Below are 24155 nucleotides of genomic sequence, written 5' to 3' on the forward strand. Positions count from 1 at the left end.
ACCGTATTTAATTTATAAGTGAGTTATGTTGTTCAGCCCACCTGGCCTCTCATTGGAAACTTGAGTCTAAATAACAGGGATTTGAAGTCCCAACATGCAACCCGCAGTGTGGGCAATATGAGAGTTTGATAACTTGTACAACAACATCTTTGGGCAAGCATCATGACCAGCAGCATGGATTTCTGCGGCACCTGGAAGGTTTATTCTGAGGAAAACCTGAGGGCTTATTAGAAGTCATGGGTGAGTATATTTCATATTTAGAGAATGTATTTCTTCTTATGAAAGCATACATCAATATAGTTTTCCTTCAAGGTGCACCTGAAATGATTATCAAAATGCGAAAGGATGTCAAAACGGTGTTGGTGATTGAGCGGAAGGGCTCAGACTTCACCTACACCATGAAGACTCCCCTTGGCACCAGAGTTAACTCATTCAGGCTCGGCAAGGAGTCCGAGATGACCGTGGCGGATGGCAGGAAGTTAAAGGTAAACGTTAACTCTTCGTGCATCATGTGAGCTGATGATGTCAGAATTAAACCCTGAAAATCAGCATTTAGGCTTTGGTAGGCTTGTGTCAGCATATTACAGTGAGGCTATAGTTTGTGCAATTTTAGGTAAAAATCCAGTTTTTTAAGCAGCTAGCAGTTAATGTAATCTGATTCACGAAAATATATCAGAGATCAGCGACATGCTATTTAAATGATGGCCACCTAAGGCAGATTGATGGGGTTTTGATGGGAAGTAAAAGAAAAGCTTAACTTGCATTATACGTTTTGGCATGTATTTGTTATTGATTGCTAAATCGCTGAGAATTAGATAATCATCATTTGTTTATTGCCATGTAGATTTTCACACACAAAGGCATTTTCTCTTGTATAACTGCATACATAAACACAGTGAGTGAAAAAAAAATGGTATGGAAAAGAGAATAGAATATTTAGAAATATTTTAAAGACTTCTGAAACCTATTGAAGGATTAAAGATGTAAACAAGAAATAAATGTACAAAAAGGAATACATACAAGTATATGACAAATGGCTAACTAATGTACAGTAGCCTATATCTGAAATAAAAGTGGATGCAGTGTGTTGTTCTAAAAAGTGATATTATTGTTAGTGGTGTGCAATATCATGATGGATAAAAAATTATGATTGACCAGTGCACTGTCAGAGGGAGAACGGGAAGCTGATCATGAAGCTGAAAAGTTCACTGCTGTCCGAGAGCTCCAAGGAGACGACATGGTGGAGGTCAGTGGCCTTCATTATTTACAAACCCAGGGATTCAGTGTTAGAAATAAACTTAGATTTAATGACACATGATCTTCAAAGAAAATTAAACAAATAAAGGAAGGTTTTTGCAACAGTTAAAGATGGATTTAACGGTTGCATTTTCTGTTGTTCTCTGTTTAATGCAACCGTTTTGTTACAACAAATCCTAACCCTGTATCCACTCAGCTATTCTTCCTGTTCACACTAATTGTGTCAGTTTTTTTTTTTAACATGAAATTGTTTCCTTTCTGTCTCTGCTTTCTCTCTGTTCCAGACCATCACTGCTGGCGATGTAACTTTCATCTGCAGAAGCAAACGAGCCTGATCCAGGCCTGAAGCTGAAGCTACTTTAAGCAGGGAACCATGTGGATAGCACATCAAATAAATAATCATATAATAACTTTCATTCATAAATAAAACCTTTTGAATGATTAAATAAACCAAAGTGTGTGTTTTTATTCAGTGGTGGAAAGAAACTAAGTACATCAATCAAGTGCTAAATTAGAAATGTAAGCTGCTATACCACACGATTTTATGCTACATTCGGCCTCTACTTCACGACATCTCAGAGACAAATATCATACCTTTTACTATACCTTTTGTCTGAGGTTTCAGTTTTTTATTTACTTTTTTTACAATATTTTCTTCAAAAAATATGTCTGGACGTGCAACACAAAGACTTTCAATCTCTTCTGTTAACTTAGTAATACTTAAGTTGTGTTTTAAATACATCGCATTTACTAGACGTAGAAGAGTTTTACTGTGTGGTTTCGACATCTTTTAAAAAAAAAAAATTGATTGTTTCTGCCACAGCTGCAGGTGAACAGCAGAGGACGCTGTAGGTTTTTATTCCCCCCGTTTGTTTGAGAAGAAGAACCAAAAGGCGCCCTCCAACTGCGCTTGCGCCCAACATATTTTCGCTGCAGCAGATTTTTGTTTCCTTCAAAAAAACATTTCTTCTTCATAGTGAGTGTAACTTTATGGCCAAATACATGAGGCCCCCATGCTCGTCTTTGTTCGTCAGAAACATCTCCGATGAGTCCAGGTGAGTCAACACTCGGAGAAAGTCAGCTATCAAGCGCTAACTTACTAATATTAACGGCAGCTAACTGACTTAGCGTAGCTGCTAACGTTAGCCTCCTCGCAGAAGATTCAAATTACGTTTAACCAACGTGCAGAGGCGCTTTATGTGTGAAATATGTATTAGCTGCTGCTCATAGTTAGGCCAATCTGTAATAAGGTGTCTATGTTAATATGTCGGTACTGTATCTTTGTTTACATTCCGTTTCTGTTGCACGGTTCATGTGTATAAATTAGCTAACGTAAATAAAGCTACGTTAGCTTACTTATAAACAATAGTTCAGTAATATTACATGTTTTGGTGATTTGCAGGCAAAACAATTTAAACGTATTATTTAATATGGTTAAAAGTTGTTATCAAGCCCAAATAACCGCTATGTCACAAACCGTTATTTCAGTTAACCGTTATTCTTTTTAAGTCTGTTATGGTAAGTAACGTCTTTAGGGTTATACATTCATTCTTATTTCAATGACCGGTAGCATGAGCCAACGCACACACAAAAGCAATTAAGCTTATTTGCTTTTTCCGTCCTCAAATATAAAATACATACAAATTGAAAGGATAGGACAACAAAATTATGCATTTTCGTATGTGTGACCTTTTCTGAAAAGTTTCTTCTGCAGCCTGAAAATCACCAAAACACTGTGAACAATTAACTTAACCTCTCTGCTGAACATCTACTAATGACTACAAATATCTTACTGTGTGCTGATCTCACACATTACAATACACAAAGGTAAATCCAAGTACTCCTCCAAAAAATCTAGTGTGAATGGAGCAACCGTCACTATGTCACTTTTTTAGACTTTTAGTGAGTTCTAACCTTGAATTTCATGCTAAAGAAAATAGTGTACACATCTTAAAGGTTCAGTTCACGCCAAAACGCAACATAATTGTAAAACAAAAAGCAACCTCTAGAATAAATAAAGTTCCTAAGCGGCAGCCGAACTGAGAGCAATAACACAGAAACCTTGTGAACAGCTGGATCTGTCACCAGTTAAGAGGTCAGACAGATCTTTAGTGTTTTGGGGTGAACTGTCCCTATTGAGCCCTCTGAACAGCTGTTCTCCCAGCTGCTGCTGAGTGATGATATAGTTAGAGCTTCCTCTGATGGTCAGTTGAGTCATATTTTTATTTACGGTGTTCAGGCCTGAGGATTTGCGGCGTGAGTTTGGCCGCTATGGGCCTGTAGTAGATGTCTACATCCCACTTGACTTCCATACACGCCGACCAAGAGGATTTGCATACATTCAATATCCTTTCCCAATGAGTGTTTACTGTGTTGGTGCTCCTGCTAACAAAACATTTTAATTTCCTTTTCAGCTGAGAAGATGTGCTTTTTTGTGACATTATTTAATGTATTTTTTTTGATTGAATATCTAACGCACTTATTTTTCTGTTATTGCTTCAGAAAATGTTAAAGCATCCAGTTGTGGAACCGGCCACAAAGAGTAACAAAGACCCGTGTAGAATAGCTGTAAAGACAAGTCTCACAGACCTTCAGGATCAGAGGGAGGGAAAAGGTTGAAAAGAGAAAGTAAAGCATGAAGAGGAAAAGGGAACGGAGACAAGGCTTGGATATGGCGGCAAAGAATTGGGAAAAGAAAAAGGTTAAAGAGGAAAAGGCAAGCAGCAGTCCAGAGTCTCTGTGGGAGTCGATTAAAGAGTGTAAAGATCAAAATGAAGTTCAAAGTCAAGCATGGGCAAAGGTAACAAGTCTGAATTATTTGTATCCTCACAAGACAAATTCACAAATCTGACAACAAAATCATCTTTCCTTGTGATATAAATGACATTTGTGTTTTCATTATGATCAAGAAATGTAATCAATAATTGAATGTATTTGATTTGTATTTGTAGACCTGATCCCTCACAATGATTACATGTGTTTGAAAATGCTTCATCTTTTATCTCTACAAAAAATAACTGTGAGTGTCTTTTGTTTGTTGTTTTTTCTCTTGCTAAACTATAATAAGAAATAATAGTTTGTGCTTTTTTCTTAAATGTTTTGTGTTATAAGTCAGGCCATGCAAATTTAAAGAATGCCATTTTTGTTATAAAGAGAAAAAAAATAATGATATAAAAGTTTATTTTCTTAAGTTACTACTTCATTGTGAAAGGAAGAAAACACTTTGAATTTGTGTGGCCTGACTAAAACTGTGATCAAAAGAAAACCCTTAACCACTCAGCATATTTGAGGATGTGCGTGATGCAGAGGACGCTCTTCACAGTCTGGACAGGAAGTGGGTTTGTGGCCGGCAGATTGAAATCCAGTTTGCCCAGGGTGACAGAAAGAGTAAGTGTTCAACTCTATTGTACCTTTTTATTTGTTGATTCCACAAAATACTGTAGACTTTGACAGAATGTGTTTAGCAGTCAGAATTGTACCTCCCTCAGAGCGTTCCTTATTATTTTAATTTTATCGGACATTTTGAATTAAAAAAAGTTGTTAATATAATATCTTATCATATGTATTTATTGCACATGCTTACTTATTTGTTTTTATTTGTTGTCTTTCATTCTAAAAATCAAACATTTACGAAACCTAATTTCCCCGGGATATAGAATGTTTTTTAAAATTCTGATTTGACTTTTTACACCATTACACAGTGGTACATTTACTGTATGATCACCTGAACAGCAATCATCCAGCGTTTCTAAATGACTAAAAGAGATAATAAATGTATTAATACTGACAGACCTAGGTTGTAGGTATGAGTCAATGTACTTCCGGCAGCACTGTAAAGCGTAATGGCAGCATAAAGACTAGCATTATAGTGTAACAACGTCGGTAATAAACAAATACATTGAGCCTTTTGTGTTTTGTTCTCGGAAATGTAACCTTCTGAGCACTGTTTTTTTTTCAGCACCAAATCAGATGAAGACAAAGGAGAGGCATTCTCCAGGCAGATCGTCTCGATACGACGACCACGATCGGGACAGCCGGCGCAGGCGTTCGCGTAGCCGCAGCCAAGAGCGGTACAGATCACGCAGCCCCTCTTATGATCGCCATCGCAGGCGATCGGAGAGTCCTCGAGAGTGAGTGTCTCTGAGCAGTCTAAGACTTGTACTTAAATGTTTCTTTAAAAGGAAAACAAATCTATTCATGTCTGTGTTCAGATCTCGTGGACAGGTGTATGGCAGAGGAAGAAGCAGGAGTCGTGAGAATGAGAGGTACATCTTCTTTCTCTTTATTTCCTACTTTCTTGGTCATGCTGCTGTCTGTATTACGGTACAAATACACAGACTTATTGTGAAGTGAAACCGTTCGGTAGTGAAGTCAGAGGAATCACTGAATGTACAGGACAGTTGTCTTTAGTGCCTGGAAATGTAGATAATCATAAGTGTCTTAGTCACGGGTCTCAAACAATGTTAGGACTGATGGCTTCCTGAAGCATAGAGAGTAATATGGAGGGCTACTTGTTTGGTATAATGTTCCTGAATATTGGGAATGTATTGGGTCCAAAACAAATGTAAATAGCAAATGTAATCGCAAAGAGTGCCTTAGGGAAAATAGCTTCCCCTTAGTTAATGTGTGACTCAGGCTATTTTAGACTCAATGGCTCCCTATGGGCAAGTTGTTTCTATCCCTGCTTTAGTATAATAGTACTGGGCCCTAAACGTTCTCATTGTGTCTTTAGATACCGGCAGAGGCCTCGAAGAGAGTCCAGAGCGAGATCTCGCTCCAAATCTGCATCTCCACGAGAGAACGCCAACCCTTCATCGTCTTCCCATTACCCCGAGGAAGAAGTGCGACGGGCCCAGTCCCCAACCCGCTCCAAGTCCCGCTCTGCTTCAAGATCACGCTCTCGTTCCCGGTCCAGATCCTGGGCCGGACGTAAGTCAGGAGGACGCTAGGAAAGTACCCCCCCCCCCCCTTTATCCGCCGTTATGTCAGATGCACCCGAGTTGGTTCATTTGTCAAATGTTTGTTTTGACATGAATGTAACGTCCGCTGAACCATTTGTAGAAAGCTTGTTTTCGCAGCTCCGTTTTAAGAAAAATGTCGGTCCTTCGCTTGGTTTTATAAAATTGTATTGGTGAGATTCCCCCTGATATAAATATGAAACAGGTTTCAGTGCTAGTCGCCCAGGAATAATTATCTTTTTTATATACTGTTACTGGTCATTTTGTTTTCTAATCCCGATGCATCCATTTATTCAAAAAATAACATTCAGTATTTAAAATTGAATTGGTGACGAACCAACCCATCGTTTCTGTGTGTCTTAACGCAAATCATTTACTTTAAACTTGACTGCTGAACTGAGCTGTAGCGTCAAGTATGAAATTACTGCGGGTAAAATACACAGATTCGCTGCTATGGTCCTAAAGTGTTAAGATGTTATCGACCATTGACGTAAACCACAAGCTGTTTAAAATGTACATTAATCTGTTTACATGTTGTGTGTTTTCTGTACCGTTTTCAAAAGGTATTTTATTTTTGGAACAAAAGTTTTCTCTTGGTGTTTACTTGGCCGTGTTGATGGTTTTTCATTTAATCCTGTCTCTGCATGTTTAATCTCCTAATCTTCTACCTTTATGATGAAGAAACTGTTATTTTCAAAAAAGGAAGTATTATAAGATATACACTTTATATTTAAAAAATATATAATTCCTGCATAATGTTTCTATCAAGTAAAAGTGGTCCAGAAAAAGACACAGGGTGGTTTCTATATTATTATTATTACGAAGGTTATTTGTTGGTTTTATCGCTATCTCCATGGTCTCACTTGTTGTTTCTGTCTTCAGGGAATGACAATCAGGCCTCTGGTGGAGCTCCTGGCCGTGAAGAAGAAGAAGGAGAGCAAACCATCCATTAACGAGGAGATCCACACACAGGTGAGATCCACAATCTGACCTGGAACACTGTTAACGTACAAGATGTAACAAATATTAAAGCTTGAATCACATTTTTGTTTATTGTTCATCTTTATGCAGAAATAACATCATATAACTTTCCTTTTGTCTCCAGTTTCTGGGTCATCTCCTCACAGGAATTGAAGACATCTGTGGTCATTATGGACATCATCACTGGAAAGACAAGTAGGATTTTTCCTCTGACTTCTCCCTATTACTTAAGAAACGGCCTAACAGCAAGGTTTATACAATGTATGGGTTTTGAAATTATGAACATTATGAAGATACATATTATGTAAATAAAATAGATCACTTACGATAGGAGAGAATTAGCTAAAGGATATAAAGTTCTGTTGTTATTCATTTATTTAACAAGGACAATGCACATATTTATTTCTGTAAATGTACACAAGTAAGACAAGAAGCTATTTTTCATCTGTAGTCTGTTGTTAAACCAGGTTTCCTAAAATAGACTGAAGCTTCTGTTTCTTCATCTGTTAAATGTTTTAGATTTAGTAGGCCAGTAGAAACTCAACGAGAACCAGGAAATAAAACATTTAAAATGTTTTAAGTTCACTGAAATATAGAATGAAAAAGTTAAAAGTTAAAAAACAACACCAAACTAATTTGAAGGTTAAAAACGAATTTTAAATGAGCAAACCCTCTCTGGTAACTAAGCTGAATTGAAAACAAAAATTAAGTACAAAACTAAATTATATATATCAGTTTTAGCCCCTTCAATCGGCACACATAAACATATATTTGAAAAATATACATTAGAAAATAATGAAATAAAACAATATACATCTATTCCTTCTACTGTACAAATACACTTAGAGAGACTAGTGTGAATAAGGGAAGTGCAGAAGGTATTTGTATGGTAATGATCAAATTACCATCAATTCTATGAGTTTTTTTTAACGCTGGGACTGAGTATAAATGTTAATGAGTGCTTCCTGTGCTCAGGCTGAACCGCTCAACAAGGCCTACTTGAAGAAGTGGCTGATCGCAGGCGAGCGCTCCACCGAGCCGCAGCTCATCTCCTTCTACAACAAGATGGAGATGAAGCAGGCTATGATGCTGGTGGAGAGTGGGAGCGCCGCCCAAGCTGCCCTCCGTCCTGTCCTCCGTCTCCATGCAGTGAGTGTTAGTTCATATAGAAGTGATGAAGACAAATTCAGTTTTTTCACATACACCTGAGGTCGAAACACTCCAAGTCTCCTGGATGCAAGAACGCTCCAAATGAAAACGGATATAAATACCAGGGCATTTGTTCGAGAGATACTAACTCGATCTAACTAACACTAAACTAATACTAACTTGATCAATGTAACTCGATTCACGTGCATGCCTTAAAACATTAGTGTTCAATTGACAACAAAAAAACACAAAACGTATCAGTTCCTATATGTTACATATTACAGTCCTTGGTTAATATATTGCAAAATATTGTGAAGCCTCCCTTTCATTTAACAACAGATATATTTTAACATTTTGATCAAAATGTATTTTCTTGACAATTTTGTATTTACACTGAACTTTTGTTTTTGCTCCCATTTCTCATGAGATGAACTCAAAGATCTAAAACATTTTCTTTATACACAAAATAACCATTTCTCTCAATATTGTTCACAAATCTGAAAGAATGTGTGATAGTGAGCAGTTCTCCTTTGCCGAGATAACCATCCCACCTCACAGGTGTGGCATATCAAGATGCTGATTAGACAGCATGATTATTGCACAGGTGTGCCTTAGGCTGGCCACAATAAAAGGCCACTCTGAAATGTTCAGTTTCATCACACAGCACAATGCCACAGATGTCGCAAGTTTTGAGGGAGCGTGCGATTGGCACGCTGACAGCAGGAATGTCCACCAGAGCTGTTGCCCGTGAATTGAATGTTCATTTCTCTACCATACGCCGTCTCCAAAGGCGTTTCAGAGAATTTGGCAGTACCATCCAACCGGCCTCACAACCGCAGACCATGTGTAACCACACCAGCCCAGGACCTCCACATCCAGCATGTTCACCTCCAAGATCGTCTGAGACCAGCCACTCGGACAGCTGCTGCAAACAATCGGTTTGCATAACCAAAGAATTTTCTGCACAAACTGTCAGAAACCGTCTCAGGGAAGTTCATCTGCATGCTCGTCGTCCTCATCGGGGGTCTCGACCTGACTCCGGTTCGTCGTCGTAACGGACTTGAGTGGGCAAATGCTCACATTCGATGGCGTCTGGCACGTTGGAGAGGTGTTCTCTTCACGGATGAATCCCGGGTTTCACTGTTCAGGGCAGATGGCAGACAGCGTGTGTGGCGTCGTGTGGGTGAGCGGTTTTCTGATGTCAATGTTGTGAATCGAGTGGCCCATGGTGGTGGTGGGGTTATGGTATGGGCAGGCGTATGTTATGGACGACGAACACAGGTGCATTTTATTGATGGCATTGTGAATGCACAGAGATACCGTGACGAGATCCTGAGGCCCATTGTTGTGCCATTCATCCACGACCATCACCTCATGTTGCAGCATGATAATGCACGGCCCCATGTTGCAAGGATCTGTACACAATTCCTGGAGGCTGAAAACATCCCAGTTCTTGCATGGCCAGCATACTCACCGGACCATGTCACCCATTGAGCATGTTTGGGATGCTCTGGATCGGCGTATACAACGGCGTGTTCCAGTTCCTGCCAATATCCAGCAACTTGGCAGCCATTGAAGAGGAGTGGACCAACATTCCACAGGCCACAATCAACAACCTGATCAACTCTATGCGAAGGAGATGTGTTGCACTGCGTGAGGCAAATGGTAGTCACACCAGATACTGACTGGTTTTCGGACCCCCCAGACCCCCCCAATAAAGCAAAACTGAACATTTTAGAGTAGCCTTTTATTGTGGCCAGCCTAAGGCCCACCTGTGCAATAATCATGCTGTCTAATCAGCATCTTGATATGCCACACCTGTGAGGTGGGATGGATTATCTCGGCAAAGGAGAAGTGCTCACTATCACAGATTTTTTCAGATTTGTGAACAATATTTGAGAGAAATGGTTATTTTGTGTATATAGAAAATGTTTTAGATCTTTGAGTTCATCTCATGAGAAATGGGAGCAAAAACAAAAGTGTTGCATTTATATTTTTGTTCAGTGTATGATTCTTGAATTTTGTTGTATCTTTTTATTTTACTCCCACTATGTTCATTGCTCTGCACCAACATACCAAGGCAAATATTTATATTCAAAACCTACATGAGCTTAACCATACCTCTGATTCTGAATATTCAAATAATTTGTTCCAGAATGAAACTGAAACATCTTTGCTGTACAAAACTATTTTGTCTAAATTAAATAATTTCTACATTTTCAAATATTGTACCTCTGTTTCCTGTAAAGTGTTAATATAAGGAATTACAGTATGCCAATGAGTTTGTTAACCACCAGTATAGATGTTTAATTTGTGCTTTGGTTATTTTAATAAAACCATAAAAATGAGTTGTTATGACTAGTAATGAGATGTGATGTGCCTCCACAGAAACATTCAGCAGAGAGGGTCGGGCAATCGACGGGCCATTCCGAGTATTTCCAAAAGTCGCGAGCAAGAGATCCGGAAGATTCTGCGAAGTAACCTGCAGAAGACCAGGCAGAGGGTATAGGACATAATTCATGACGTTGTTATGCAAAGAGTGAAATGTAATGAGTTATCAGAAAGGTAATAAATGTGATTCTGACGCTTTGTTTTTTTAATCTATTTTTGTCCTTAGCTTCGTTCGTACAGTAGACACGACCTGATGATCGACCCGTTTGAGGACAACGTGAGTGAAGTCCGCTTCAGGAAGCAGCGGGTGGAGATGGAGAGGAGGGTGAGTCAAACAGCCTCGTCTACTTCTCCTAGAAGTATACTTGATTTTGAAAGCTCATTTAGGTCCTAAACCTTAAACCTGAAAATCACAGAGTTGACCTTTTCAAAGTCAATGTTCTTTATTTCATTTAATGATATACAGTACATATATGGAAGATAAGCATCTCTGTCTCACCTTCAATTATTTAACAGTGTTCACATATTCTGGTTTCTTTTGGTTGCCATGGCTATTCTGGGACTTCTTTTTAAGCCTTTAATTGATCTGTATCTAAAATGGTTTCTAACCTAATTTACAGATGGACATATTTGTTCTAAGACAAGTATAATTATTTTGACCTTATTTGTAGTTGCTTGTTTTGCTGGTGTAATCCCATTTACTAAGGATAAATGCTTTTATATACCTGAATGGCGCCCACATGTCCCCTTTGTCATACGATTCAATTTGAATGAACAAAGTAAAACCTAATGGCCATTCTTTCTAATTTAACATGTTGATGCATCATTCATATTATGATTATGAACCTCTTTGTGTTATTCACAGATGAGTCACTACCTCACAGTTCCTACAAATCGCCAGGAATCACCGTCAGTGAGAAAAGTGTGCTTTGAACCAGGTCAGACTTTTCAATATATCTTTCAGAAATTATTAGTGGAATTAAATGTTGTAGTATTCTAGATCTGCAAAGTAACCTCATCTTTCAAATAATGTAGTGGAGTAAAATAGTAAAACATTTACCTCGGAAGTGAAGTGGAAATGCATAGTCTCCCAAATGAAGGAAGCCGTAGGAGTGCCATCAAAAAATATGGAAAAGAAGAAGAAAATGGATATAGAAAAAAAGGAAATGAAAGAACAAAATGTTAAATACATTTGAAAAATGTAATAAAGAATAAAACAGTAAACAAGAAAAGTGCAATGTAAAGAAACAAATAAAATAAACGATGAAAAAATATGAAAATATAAAGACAAATATGAGATAATTATTATAAGCATTATATTGAATTTGTTTTAACATGAAAATGATTTGAGATTATATTGAAATATTTAAATGTTAAGTCTATTTATTTACTGCTGACATAATGTCTTTTATGGCACTCTTGTGACGTTTAATCGTTTAATCCTGACTAAAACCCGAACTACTACAAGTGTTTATGATTTATTAGTTGCTTGTAAAAAAATGTTAAGCAATAAATGATGTCACTGCACTTTGCATGTACCCCCCAGAACATCAGGTTTTCACCTATGACAACAGTGAGAGCCCCCGGGACCCGAGGGCTCGGCCAGATCCCGGCCCCCTTGATGCCATTAGCCTGGTGAGTGAATCCCAGGGGCCCAATCAGAGCCGCGAGCCGAGAGCCAAAGTGCCTCAGGAGCAGGAGGAGCAAGACCAACTAAAACTATCACGCTGCCTTAGTGACCCGGGGCCAAACCAGGAGGAGGATCTCTCGTGATGAAGCACATATTCAACTTTCATTATGTCTTTGTTGTATTTAATGAGTGGAGATCAATGAATGGGAGTCGTAGCAAAGCTTGAAGTTTATGAAGTATTATTCTTTTCCATGTTATGTTTTTTTTATTATGAGATTATAAAAAAAAAGATTTTAATCATGCAACATATTACCAAAGCATGCACCACTGACTATTTGCTATTTCAGGACTTAAATACAGCCTGAAGTTAGCAATGGTTCACCATTTTGTGTCTTAACAAACAGATCTGCATCAAATAGAGCACTTGTTTTAACAAGCTTGAAGCTCCAGATGGGTGGAGGTGACCCCCTCAAAGCACAGTATTAAGATGGATGATGTTACTATTACAGATATATCAGTGTTGCCATTTATCTACGGATGAGTATCAAGAAAAATCTGCACAGAATTGCCAAAGAAATGTTTGAGGTGAACGATGTTGTGCAAATTGTACAAAGTTTGATTTTGGCATTGCTTTAAAAATGTCAAACTAAAATATGTTAACAAGTACTTGCCAAAAATCTTGTGTACAGACATTCATGTTCCCCAGAGGATGAATGCTCATGACTTTTACCCTACTGCCATTATGAAGTTTACATTTTCTGGGTTGTGTTTGAAATACATCGACCAATATTCAATGGTTTGCCATAAAATATCCTTTAGACATTCATGCTCCCTTTTAGGATGAATCTAAATGACTTAATGCCTTGTCTCATTTACCTGCCATCATCAACTCAGTCCATTACATGTTGTGTTTAGTGTTTATCAGCAAATATTGACTAAAAGGGAAACATGGTAAACATTATATCATGTCAGAATGAGCATGTAGAGATGATGTAGTGTTTACCCATGTGTTTACCTTGTTAGCGTGTTAGCATTTAGCTCAAAGCGATGTTGGACACACTTACGCCTGCATTATTCTAAAAAACAGCTATCTAACAATGTTTTTTGTCATCATGTCACATAATCATTTAAAAACTGGGACACATCGAGACAGTCTCTCTTAGAAAACATTCGTAATGTTACACTTTGTCGTGACATTAAATGAGAAGTAGTTGTGACAGGAATGAAGAAATGAGCATGCTAAGATATTATATTTACTTTGTTAGCGTGTAAGCATTTAGCTCAAAGCTATGTTGGACGCTCCAAGGGCTGGGGTATGCTTAAAAATAACTAGCTTGTTTTTAGATGTTCTAATGCATTATCATTTATAGAGGGGGATAACGTCACACATCAAGACAGTCTCTCCTAGAAACTGTTCATATTGATGTAGCTTACTTTCACATTAAAAGTGACCGAAGAAGTTGTGACAAGAATGAAGGAAGAGTGTTCAGACCACAGTTCTTTTTTTAGCTCTGCCCAGCTGTCCAAAAACAGCATGAGGTGGTTGTTAATGTCAAATATTTAATTTAGAAAGTTAGAAAAGTGTCACACACCCCCATGAATATGACATTGGAAAGATGTGGGGGAAGAGGGAGTTTCCGAAGCGACATTAGCATCTGATAAGCAGTTCAGATGAGATATACTGCTGCATTTGGTCTTTATTTAACTCTGAAGTGTCCCATTCTGGATACATCTTGTTGAAATTCAAATGTCACATCAGCAGATGGTGCCCTATCAATATCAAAAATGTCAAAACGCTCAAAGATTTGCCTCATAAATTCTTGATCGGACTATATGCTAATGTGTCTAAAAGCCTGCAAGAGGGTATATTCTTGTGTATTGAAGTGTCCTTTAGAAAGCACAAATCTGGTGATCCAAGAATAATATTTTTGACCCAGGTCTCTGAACAAGATTACTTCACATCACTGATCACTGATCAGTGTTTTCTCAGGGACTGCAACAAGACCCAGTATTACCAGATGGCCTTTGCAGAAAAGTGTTACTGCCTACACATTGTGCCCCTATCGCCTCTATATTGTGACTGTTTGTAAACCGCAGTGTTGTTTGGCTTCAGAAACATTCCACAAGTAATTGACTTTCTCAATGTCCTTGTAACTAAGCTCGACATGTGTCTGTTCCTGGTAACTGAGCGTGCTTAGGCTTTAATTGGGAAGTTAAGAGATGCATCATCTTCTCTGCACTGCCTGGGCTTTTGCTGCCTGAATGAATACCTTCAAATGTATTGCTTCCTGTGTGTTTCTCTGTTGTAGTATTTTTATATTTTGAAGGTGGAAAATGATCTGAAGTATTGTATATTTGTCAAATGAAGGAAAGCTTTAATTCCTGTCTCAAATAAAGATATGTCATTGCTTAAGCTAAGTGATTTGAAGAAGAAGATTCAACTTATTGTCATGACGTAGGTACTAGTAACGAAACGGTTTCTCTGCATTTGACCCATCCTAGTGTTAGGAGCAGTGGGCTGCCATTATGTACGGCGCCCGGGGAGCAGTGTATGGAACGGTGCCTTGCTCAGGGACACCTCTGTAGCACTTGGTCTTTCTGGGACTTGAACTGGTGACCTTCCAGTTGCCAAGCTGTCCCTATGGACTTCGCCACCACCGTTAGATTTTGTAAAGAGAAACATCCATTCAATCATTTCCACATGCACCCTCCTACCGTATTTAATTTATAAGTGAGTTATGTTGTTCAGCCCACCTGGCCTCTCATTGGAAACTTGAGTCTAAATAACAGGGATTTGAAGTCCCCAACATGCCAACCAGCAGTGTGGGCAATATGAGAGTTTGATAACTTGTACAACAAACATCTTTGGGCAAGCATCATGACCAGCAGCATGGATTTCTGCGGCACCTGGAAGGTTTATTCTGAGGAAAACCTTGAGGGCTTATTAGAAGTCATGGGTGAGTATATTTTCATATTTAGAGAATGTATTTTCTTATGAAAGCATACATCATATATTAGTTTTCCTTTCAAGGTGCACCTGAAATGATTATCAAAATGCGAAAGGATGTCAAACCGGTGTTGGTGATTGAGCGGAAGGGCTCAGACTTCACCTACACCATGAAGACTCCCCTTGGCACCAGAGTTAACTCATTCAGGCTCGGCAAGGAGTCCGAGATGACCGTGGCGGATGGCAGGAAGTTAAAGGTAAACGTTTAACTCTTCGTGCATCATGTGAGCTGATGATGTCAGAATTAAACCCTGAAAATCAGCATTTAGGCTTTGTAGGCTTGTGTCAGCATATTACAGTGAGGCTATAGTTTGTGCAATTTTAGGTAAAAATCCAGTTTTTTAAGCAGCTAGCAGTTAATGTAATCTGATTCACGAAAATATATCAGAGATCAGAGACAATGCTATTTAAATGATGGCCACCTAAGGCAGATTGATGGGGTTTTGATGGGAAGTAAAAGAAAAGCTTTAACTTGCATTATACTGTTTTGGCATGTATTTGTTATTGATTGCTAAATCGCTGAGAATTAGATAATCATCATTTGTTTATTGCCATGTAGATTTTCACACACAAGGCATTTTCTCTGTGTATAACTGCATACATAAACACAGTGAGTGAAAAAAAAATGGTAATGGAAAAGAGAATAGAATATTTAGAAATATTTTAAAGACTTCTGAAACCTATTGAAGGATTAAAGATGTAAACAAGAAATATAATGTACAAAAAAGGAAATACATACAAGTATATGACAAATGGCTAACTAATATGTACAGTAGCCTATATCTGAAATAAAAGTGGATGCAGTGTGTTGTTCTAAAAAGTGATATTATTGTTTAGTGGTGTGCAATATCATGATGGATAAAAAAATTATGATTGACCAGTGCACTGTCAGAGAGGAGAACGGGAAGCTGATCACTGAAGCTGAAAAGTTCACTGCTGTCCGAGAGCTCCAAGGAGACGACATGGTGGAGGTCAGTGGCCTTCATTATTTTACAAACCCAGGGATTCAGTGTTAGAAATAAACTTAGATTTAATGACACATGATCTTCAAAGAAAATTAAACAAATAAAGGAAGGTTTTTGCAACAGTTAAAGATGGATTTAACGGTTGCATTTTCTGTTGTTCTCTGTTTAATGCAACCGTTTTGTTACAACAAATCCTAACCCTGTATCCACTCAGCTATTCTTCCTGTTCACACTAATTGTGTCAGTTTTTTTTTTTAACATGAAATTGTTTCCTTTCTGTCTCTGCTTTCTCTCTGTTCCAGACCATCACTGCTGGCGATGTAACTTTCATCTGCAGAAGCAAACGAGCCTGATCCAGGCCTGAAGCTGAAGCTACTTTAAGCAGGGAACCATGTGGATAGCACATCAAATAAATAATCATAATAAATAACTTTCATTCATAAATAAAACCTTTTGAATGATTAAATAAACCAAAGTGTGTGTTTTTATTCAGTGGTGGAAAGAAACTAAGTACATCAATCAAGTGCTAAATTAGAAATGTAAGCTGCTATACCACACGATTTTATGCTACATTCGGCCTCTACTTCACGACATCTCAGAGACAAATATCATACCTTTTACTATACCTTTTGTCTGAGGTTTCAGTTTTTTATTTACTTTTATTTACAATATTTTGTCTTCAAAAAATATGTCTGGACGTGCAACACAAAGACTTTCAATCTCTTCTGTTAACTTAGTAATACTTAAGTTGTGTTTTAAATACATCGCATTTACTAGACGTAGAAGAGTTTTACTGTGTGGTTTCGACATCTTTTAAAAAAAAAAAAATTGATTGTTTCTGCCACAGCTGCAGGTGAACAGCAGAGGACGCTGTAGGTTTTTATTCCCCCCGTTTGTTTGAGAAGAAGAACCAAAAGGCGCCCTCCAACTGCGCTTGCGCCCAACATATTTTCGCTGCAGCAGATTTTTGTTTCCTTCAAAAAAACATTTCTTCTTCATAGTGAGTGTAACTTTATGGCCAAATACATGAGGCCCCCATGCTCGTCTTTGTTCGTCAGAAACATCTCCGATGAGTCCAGGTGAGTCAACACTCGGAGAAAGTCAGCTATCAAGCGCTAACTTACTAATATTAACGGCAGCTAACTGACTTAGCGTAGCTGCTAACGTTAGCCTCCTCGCAGAAGATTCAAATTACGTTTAACCAACGTGCAGAGGCGCTTTATGTGTGAAATATGTATTAGCTGCTGCTCATAGTTAGGCCAATCTGTAATAAGGTGTCTATGTTAATATGTCGGTACTGTATCTTTGTTTACATTCCGTTTCTGTTGCACGGTTCATGTGTATAAATTAGCTAACGTAAATAAAGCTACGTTAGCTTACTTATAAACAATAGTTCAGTAATATTACATGTTTTGGTGATTTGCAGGCAAAACAATTTAAACGTATTATTTAATATGGTTAAAAGTTGTTATCAAGCCCAAATAACCGCTATGTCACAAACCGTTATTTCAGTTAACCGTTATTCTTTTTAAGTCTGTTATGGTAAGTAACGTCTTTAGGGTTATACATTCATTCTTATTTCAATGACCGGTAGCATGAGCCAACGCACACACAAAAGCAATTAAGCTTATTTGCTTTTTCCGTCCTCAAATATAAAATACATACAAATTGAAAGGATAGGACAACAAAATTATGCATTTTCGTATGTGTGACCTTTTCTGAAAAGTTTCTTCTGCAGCCTGAAAATCACCAAAACACTGTGAACAATTAACTTAACCTCTCTGCTGAACATCTACTAATGACTACAAATATCTTACTGTGTGCTGATCTCACACATTACAATACACAAAGGTAAATCCAAGTACTCCTCCAAAAAATCTAGTGTGAATGGAGCAACCGTCACTATGTCACTTTTTTAGACTTTTAGTGAGTTCTAACCTTGAATTTCATGCTAAAGAAAATAGTGTACACATCTTAAAGGTTCAGTTCACGCCAAAACGCAACATAATTGTAAAACAAAAAGCAACCTCTAGAATAAATAAAGTTCCTAAGCGGCAGCCGAACTGAGAGCAATAACACAGAAACCTTGTGAACAGCTGGATCTGTCACCAGTTAAGAGGTCAGACAGATCTTTAGTGTTTTGGGGTGAACTGTCCCTATTGAGCCCTCTGAACAGCTGTTCTCCCAGCTGCTGCTGAGTGATGATATAGTTAGAGCTTCCTCTGATGGTCAGTTGAGTCATATTTTTATTTACGGTGTTCAGGCCTGAGGATTTGCGGCGTGAGTTTGGCCGCTATGGGCCTGTAGTAGATGTCTACATCCCACTTGACTTCCATACACGCCGACCAAGAGGATTTGCATACATTCAATATCCTTTCCCAATGAGTGTTTACTGTGTTGGTGCTCCTGCTAACAAAACATTTTAATTTCCTTTTCAGCTGAGAAGATGTGCTTTTTTTGTGACATTATTTAATGTATTTATTTTTGATTGAATATCTAACGCACTTATTTTTCTGTTATTGCTTCAGAAAATGTTAAAGCATCCAGTTGTGGAACCGGCCACAAAGAGTAACAAAGACCCGTGTAGAATAGCTGTAAAGACAAGTCTCACAGACCTTCAGGATCAGAGGGAGGGAAAAGGTTGAAAAGAGAAAGTAAAGCATGAAGAGGAAAAGGGAACGGAGACAAGGCTTGGATATGGCGGCAAAGAATTGGGAAAAGAAAAAGAGGTTAAAGAGGAAAAGGCAAGCAGCAGTCCAGAGTCTCTGTGGGAGTCGATTAAAGAGTGTAAAGATCAAAATGAAGTTCAAAGTCAAGCATGGGCAAAGGTAACAAGTCTGAATTATTTGTATCCTCACAAGACAAATTCACAAATCTGACAACAAAATCATCTTTCCTTGTGATATAAATGACATTTGTGTTTTCATTATGATCAAGAAATGTAATCAATAATTGAATGTATTTGATTTGTATTTGTAGACCTGATCCCTCACAATGATTACATGTGTTTGAAAATGCTTCATCTTTTATCTCTACAAAAAATAACTGTGAGTGTCTTTTGTTTGTTGTTTTTTCTCTTGCTAAACTATAATAAGAAATAATAGTTTGTGCTTTTTTCTTAAATGTTTTGTGTTATAAGTCAGGCCATGCAAATTTAAAGAATGCCATTTTTGTTATAAAGAGAAAAAAAATAATGATATAAAAGTTTATTTTCTTAAGTTACTACTTCATTGTGAAAGGAAGAAAACACTTTGAATTTGTGTGGCCTGACTAAAACTGTGATCAAAAGAAAACCCTTAACCACTCAGCATATTTGAGGATGTGCGTGATGCAGAGGACGCTCTTCACAGTCTGGACAGGAAGTGGGTTTGTGGCCGGCAGATTGAAATCCAGTTTGCCCAGGGTGACAGAAAGAGTAAGTGTTCAACTCTATTGTACCTTTTTATTTGTTGATTCCACAAAATACTGTAGACTTTGACAGAATGTGTTTAGCAGTCAGAATTGTACCTCCCTCAGAGCGTTCCTTATTATTTTAATTTTATCGGACATTTTGAATTAAAAAAAGTTGTTAATATAATATCTTATCATATGTATTTATTGCACATGCTTACTTATTTGTTTTTATTTGTTGTCTTTCATTCTAAAAATCAAACATTTACGAAACCTAATTTCCCCGGGATATAGAATGTTTTTTAAAATTCTGATTTGACTTTTTACACCATTACACAGTGGTACATTTACTGTATGATCACCTGAACAGCAATCATCCAGCGTTTCTAAATGACTAAAAGAGATAATAAATGTATTAATACTGACAGACCTAGGTTGTAGGTATGAGTCAATGTACTTCCGGCAGCACTGTAAAGCGTAATGGCAGCATAAAGACTAGCATTATAGTGTAACAACGTCGGTAATAAACAAATACATTGAGCCTTTTGTGTTTTGTTCTCGGAAATGTAACCTTCTGAGCACTGTTTTTTTTCTCAGCACCAAATCAGATGAAGACAAAGGAGAGGCATTCTCCAGGCAGATCGTCTCGATACGACGACCACGATCGGGACAGCCGGCGCAGGCGTTCGCGTAGCCGCAGCCAAGAGCGGTACAGATCACGCAGCCCCTCTTATGATCGCCATCGCAGGCGATCGGAGAGTCCTCGAGAGTGAGTGTCTCTGAGCAGTCTAAGACTTGTACTTAAATGTTTCTTTAAAAGGAAAACAAATCTATTCATGTCTGTGTTCAGATCTCGTGGACAGGTGTATGGCAGAGGAAGAAGCAGGAGTCGTGAGAATGAGAGGTACATCTTCTTTCTCTTTATTTCCTACTTTCTTGGTCATGCTGCTGTCTGTATTACGGTACAAATACACAGACTTATTGTGAAGTGAAACCGTTCGGTAGTGAAGTCAGAGGAATCACTGAATGTACAGGACAGTTGTCTTTAGTGCCTGGAAATGTAGATAATCATAAGTGTCTTAGTCACGGGTCTCAAACAATGTTAGGACTGATGGCTTCCTGAAGCATAGAGAGTAATATGGAGGGCTACTTGTTTGGTATAATGTTCCTGAATATTGGGAATGTATTGGGTCCAAAACAAATGTAAATAGCAAATGTAATCGCAAAGAGTGCCTTAGGGAAAATAGCTTCCCCTTAGTTAATGTGTGACTCAGGCTATTTTAGACTCAATGGCTCCCTATGGGCAAGTTGTTTCTATCCCTGCTTTAGTATAATAGTACTGGGCCCTAAACGTTCTCATTGTGTCTTTAGATACCGGCAGAGGCCTCGAAGAGAGTCCAGAGCGAGATCTCGCTCCAAATCTGCATCTCCACGAGAGAACGCCAACCCTTCATCGTCTTCCCATTACCCCGAGGAAGAAGTGCGACGGGCCCAGTCCCCAACCCGCTCCAAGTCCCGCTCTGCTTCAAGATCACGCTCTCGTTCCCGGTCCAGATCCTGGGCCGGACGTAAGTCAGGAGGACGCTAGGAAAGTACCCCCCCCCCCCCTTTATCCGCCGTTATGTCAGATGCACCCGAGTTGGTTCATTTGTCAAATGTTTGTTTTGACATGAATGTAACGTCCGCTGAACCATTTGTAGAAAGCTTGTTTTCGCAGCTCCGTTTTAAGAAAAATGTCGGTCCTTCGCTTGGTTTTATAAAATTGTATTGGTGAGATTCCCCCTGATATAAATATGAAACAGGTTTCAGTGCTAGTCGCCCAGGAATAATTATCTTTTTTATATACTGTTACTGGTCATTTTGTTTTCTAATCCCGATGCATCCATTTATTCAAAAAATAACATTCAGTATTTAAAATTGAATTGGTGACGAACCAACCCATCGTTTCTGTGTGTCTTAACGCAAATCATTTACTTTAAACTTGACTGCTGAACTGAGCTGTAGCGTCAAGTATGAAATTACTGCGGGTAAAATACACAGATTCGCTGCTATGGTCCTAAAGTGTTAAGATGTTATCGACCATTGACGTAAACCACAAGCTGTTTAAAATGTACATTAATCTGTTTACATGTTGTGTGTTTTCTGTACCGTTTTCAAAAGGTATTTTATTTTTGGAACAAAAGTTTTCTCTTGGTGTTTACTTGGCCGTGTTGATGGTTTTTCATTTAATCCTGTCTCTGCATGTTTAATCTCCTAATCTTCTACCTTTATGATGAAGAAACTGTTATTTTCAGTAATAAATGGATAACGTTCAGAATAAGGAATCCGTGCTTGACTTCAGTTTGTAAACTCTGCTTGTACAGACAAATTGGTTTATTGTGAGTTTAATGTTATAATGCCAAGCCATACTTTATTTAGGAAAACTAAATAAAACGAGATGATAGAAAAGTGCTGGAATTTAGCACTGGCTCCCTCAACCAAAAAGCAAAGTGTTGTGGCAAACAAAATTATTATTTTGCTGACACTTTTTTCCCCATCAAGATAATCCTAAAATATACACTTTGTAGCTTAAATGCAATCATGAGAAGGTGAAGACAACCATACAACCTAAACCATGAACACATGACTTCACCTCCACTTGTCTTAACCCAGATTTTTATTTTGGCTATACAATTTAAACCCCAGGCTCCTCCAACAGTGCAAAATATAATATTAAAATGGATTTAAGAAAAACATAATGCTATTGACATAATGGTGCTAGAAAGTTGCAGGGACAAATACAAAAAGAAATGCATAAAATAGAATAAGATAAAACAAAATGTCCAATTAACTGTTATAACAAAAATGCAGTCTCATTTAGCTACTGTATAGCAACCACCCTTTTTAAGAACGTGGTTATCATCAGGAGTGGGGAATTCACCTACATTTTGAAGTCAGTGAACAAAACTTGAACATCTCTTAAGCTTGTGTTAACCTACAGCTATTAAAGGTCACCTATCATGCAAAATGCACTTTTTGATGTATTTTATACATAAACTTGTGTCCCCGGTGTGTAAGGAGACTCACGAAGTGTCAGAAAATACAACCCTCTCTCTTTTCCTCCGTACCCACGTCTCTTTAAACAGGGGTACAACGGAGCTGACCCAGATTGTGTGCGGTCATAACGACATTATTAACATGTGGGCTGGCTTTACAATGAACTCCTGGCAAAGTTACGCCCACGGCCCAACCTATCAGAAACGTTGCTGTATCAGAAACAATGCGCAACATGTTTTGGAAGTAAAATATTCTGTGTTTACATTAGCAAGCATCGCTAACACTCAGAGCTAACGCTGTAATGGAGATGTGTGAAGAAGCTGGATGTGAAAGGTACTCACCTTGTGGTAAAACCGCAAGAGAAAAAGCATTTTGAGCTCCATACTAGCTGAAATAATCCTTGATGTGGTTTGGAACATACTATGGCGTTTAATCACGGCAGCATTCTGAGTTTCTGCTGGTAGACAGCCTTCTCTTCACAGAGCTCACTGCTTGCTTCCGGACGCTCCAAAATGGACCAATCCGCGGAGCTCCTCACTTTAGCGTACATTTTCAAATAACAGGGAGTCCCCTGGTTGGTAATAGACGAGTTGGGATCGTGGAGAAATGCTCTCCGCAGACCCATTCTCACAGCGTTTATAAACCTTTTTCTTACTCAATATCAAGCCACACTTATTGTTTTTACTTCGGCTGTGAGTGTTTTTGTGTGCTCAGGATGAATTTCGCGCTGTATCGCCGACCCGGAAACCACACCAGCGAGCCTCGCAACGTCCTGACCAATCAGAGCACACTGGGCTCACAGGGAGGGAGGGAGGGAGGGAGGGGGGGGGGGGGGGGGGGGCAGGAGCTCCAACAAGCCATTTCGGACAGAGAGTGAATACACATACTTTACAGAGATGTTGTATGAGAAAACCAATGTGAGTTTGGAACATTGAACAATATAAATCTATTTTAGTAGACCTCAACAATGGAATTATGATCAGTAGAAATGGCCATGACATGGGACCTTTAAAGCTACGGACCCAGAATCAGCACTATAGTAACAGGGCTGAAATAGAGGCCATTCTACAATGGGTGAGTGATCTGTTTGGTATGTTGAGCAAAACACTTCATAGACATGTTTTGTATAGATATAATAATAATAATATTGGGAGGGATAAAACCCTCTTTAATGGTCACACAGGTAGAGCACACAGCACACACAGTGACATTTGGCCTCTGCATTTAATCCATCCTAGTACCAGGAATCTATGAGCTATTGCACAGCGCCTGGGGAGCAATGGGAGTGAGGGGGGGGGGGGGGGTTGTCCGGTGCCTTGCTCAAGGGCACCACAGCAGGGCAGGAGGTGAACTTGGACCTCTCCAAGTAGCAGTCCACACTCCATATTTAG

At 38.6% G+C, this 24155-nt stretch overlaps 4 protein-coding genes and 1 pseudogene across 5 annotated transcripts; all 5 read left to right on the forward strand.

Moving 5' to 3' along the window:
* Positions 1–162: 162 nt before the first annotated feature.
* On the forward strand, positions 163–1634 carry LOC117455475 (fatty acid-binding protein, liver-like; annotated as a pseudogene).
* Positions 1635–2139: 505 nt separating this feature from the next.
* Positions 2140–6905, forward strand: LOC117455005 (serine/arginine-rich splicing factor 10-like). Of its 2 annotated transcripts, none has more exons than XM_034094342.2 (6): positions 2140–2312; positions 3497–3601; positions 4541–4644; positions 5216–5387; positions 5469–5522; positions 5990–6905. In XM_034094342.2, the coding sequence occupies exons 1-6, from the start codon at positions 2248–2250 to the stop codon at positions 6204–6206; spliced, it is 717 nt and encodes a 238-aa protein (XP_033950233.1). In that variant the 5' UTR covers positions 2140–2247; the 3' UTR covers positions 6207–6905. The 2 variants fall into 2 exon arrangements, with proteins under 2 accessions (XP_033950233.1, XP_071060898.1); XM_071204797.1 differs by lacking the exon at positions 3497–3601 and adding an exon at positions 3760–4077 and having other exon boundaries at positions 2224–2312; positions 4538–4644.
* Positions 6906–8207: 1302 nt separating this feature from the next.
* On the forward strand, positions 8208–14788 carry LOC117455006 (Na(+)/H(+) exchanger beta-like). The gene is made up of 5 exons (XM_034094343.2): positions 8208–8345; positions 10734–10848; positions 10963–11061; positions 11602–11674; positions 12283–14788. Exons 1-5 carry the CDS (start codon positions 8341–8343, stop codon positions 12507–12509), a joined length of 519 nt encoding a protein of 172 aa, XP_033950234.1. The 5' UTR covers positions 8208–8340; the 3' UTR covers positions 12510–14788.
* Positions 14789–15144: 356 nt separating this feature from the next.
* On the forward strand, positions 15145–16746 carry LOC117455007 (fatty acid-binding protein, liver-like). Its single transcript, XM_034094344.1, has 4 exons — positions 15145–15323; positions 15398–15570; positions 16255–16344; positions 16641–16746. The coding sequence occupies exons 1-4, from the start codon at positions 15245–15247 to the stop codon at positions 16689–16691; spliced, it is 393 nt and encodes a 130-aa protein (XP_033950235.1). The 5' UTR covers positions 15145–15244; the 3' UTR covers positions 16692–16746.
* A 498-nt stretch (positions 16747–17244) lies between these two features.
* LOC117455004 (serine/arginine-rich splicing factor 10-like) lies at positions 17245–22048 on the forward strand. The gene is made up of 6 exons (XM_034094341.2): positions 17245–17417; positions 18602–18706; positions 19650–19753; positions 20326–20497; positions 20579–20632; positions 21100–22048. Exons 1-6 carry the CDS (start codon positions 17353–17355, stop codon positions 21314–21316), a joined length of 717 nt encoding a protein of 238 aa, XP_033950232.1. The 5' UTR covers positions 17245–17352; the 3' UTR covers positions 21317–22048.
* Positions 22049–24155: the final 2107 nt, after the last annotated feature.

Source organism: Pseudochaenichthys georgianus, chromosome 11, assembly GCF_902827115.2.
Source record: "Pseudochaenichthys georgianus chromosome 11, fPseGeo1.2, whole genome shotgun sequence".
Taxonomy (NCBI): Eukaryota; Metazoa; Chordata; class Actinopteri; order Perciformes; family Channichthyidae; genus Pseudochaenichthys; species Pseudochaenichthys georgianus.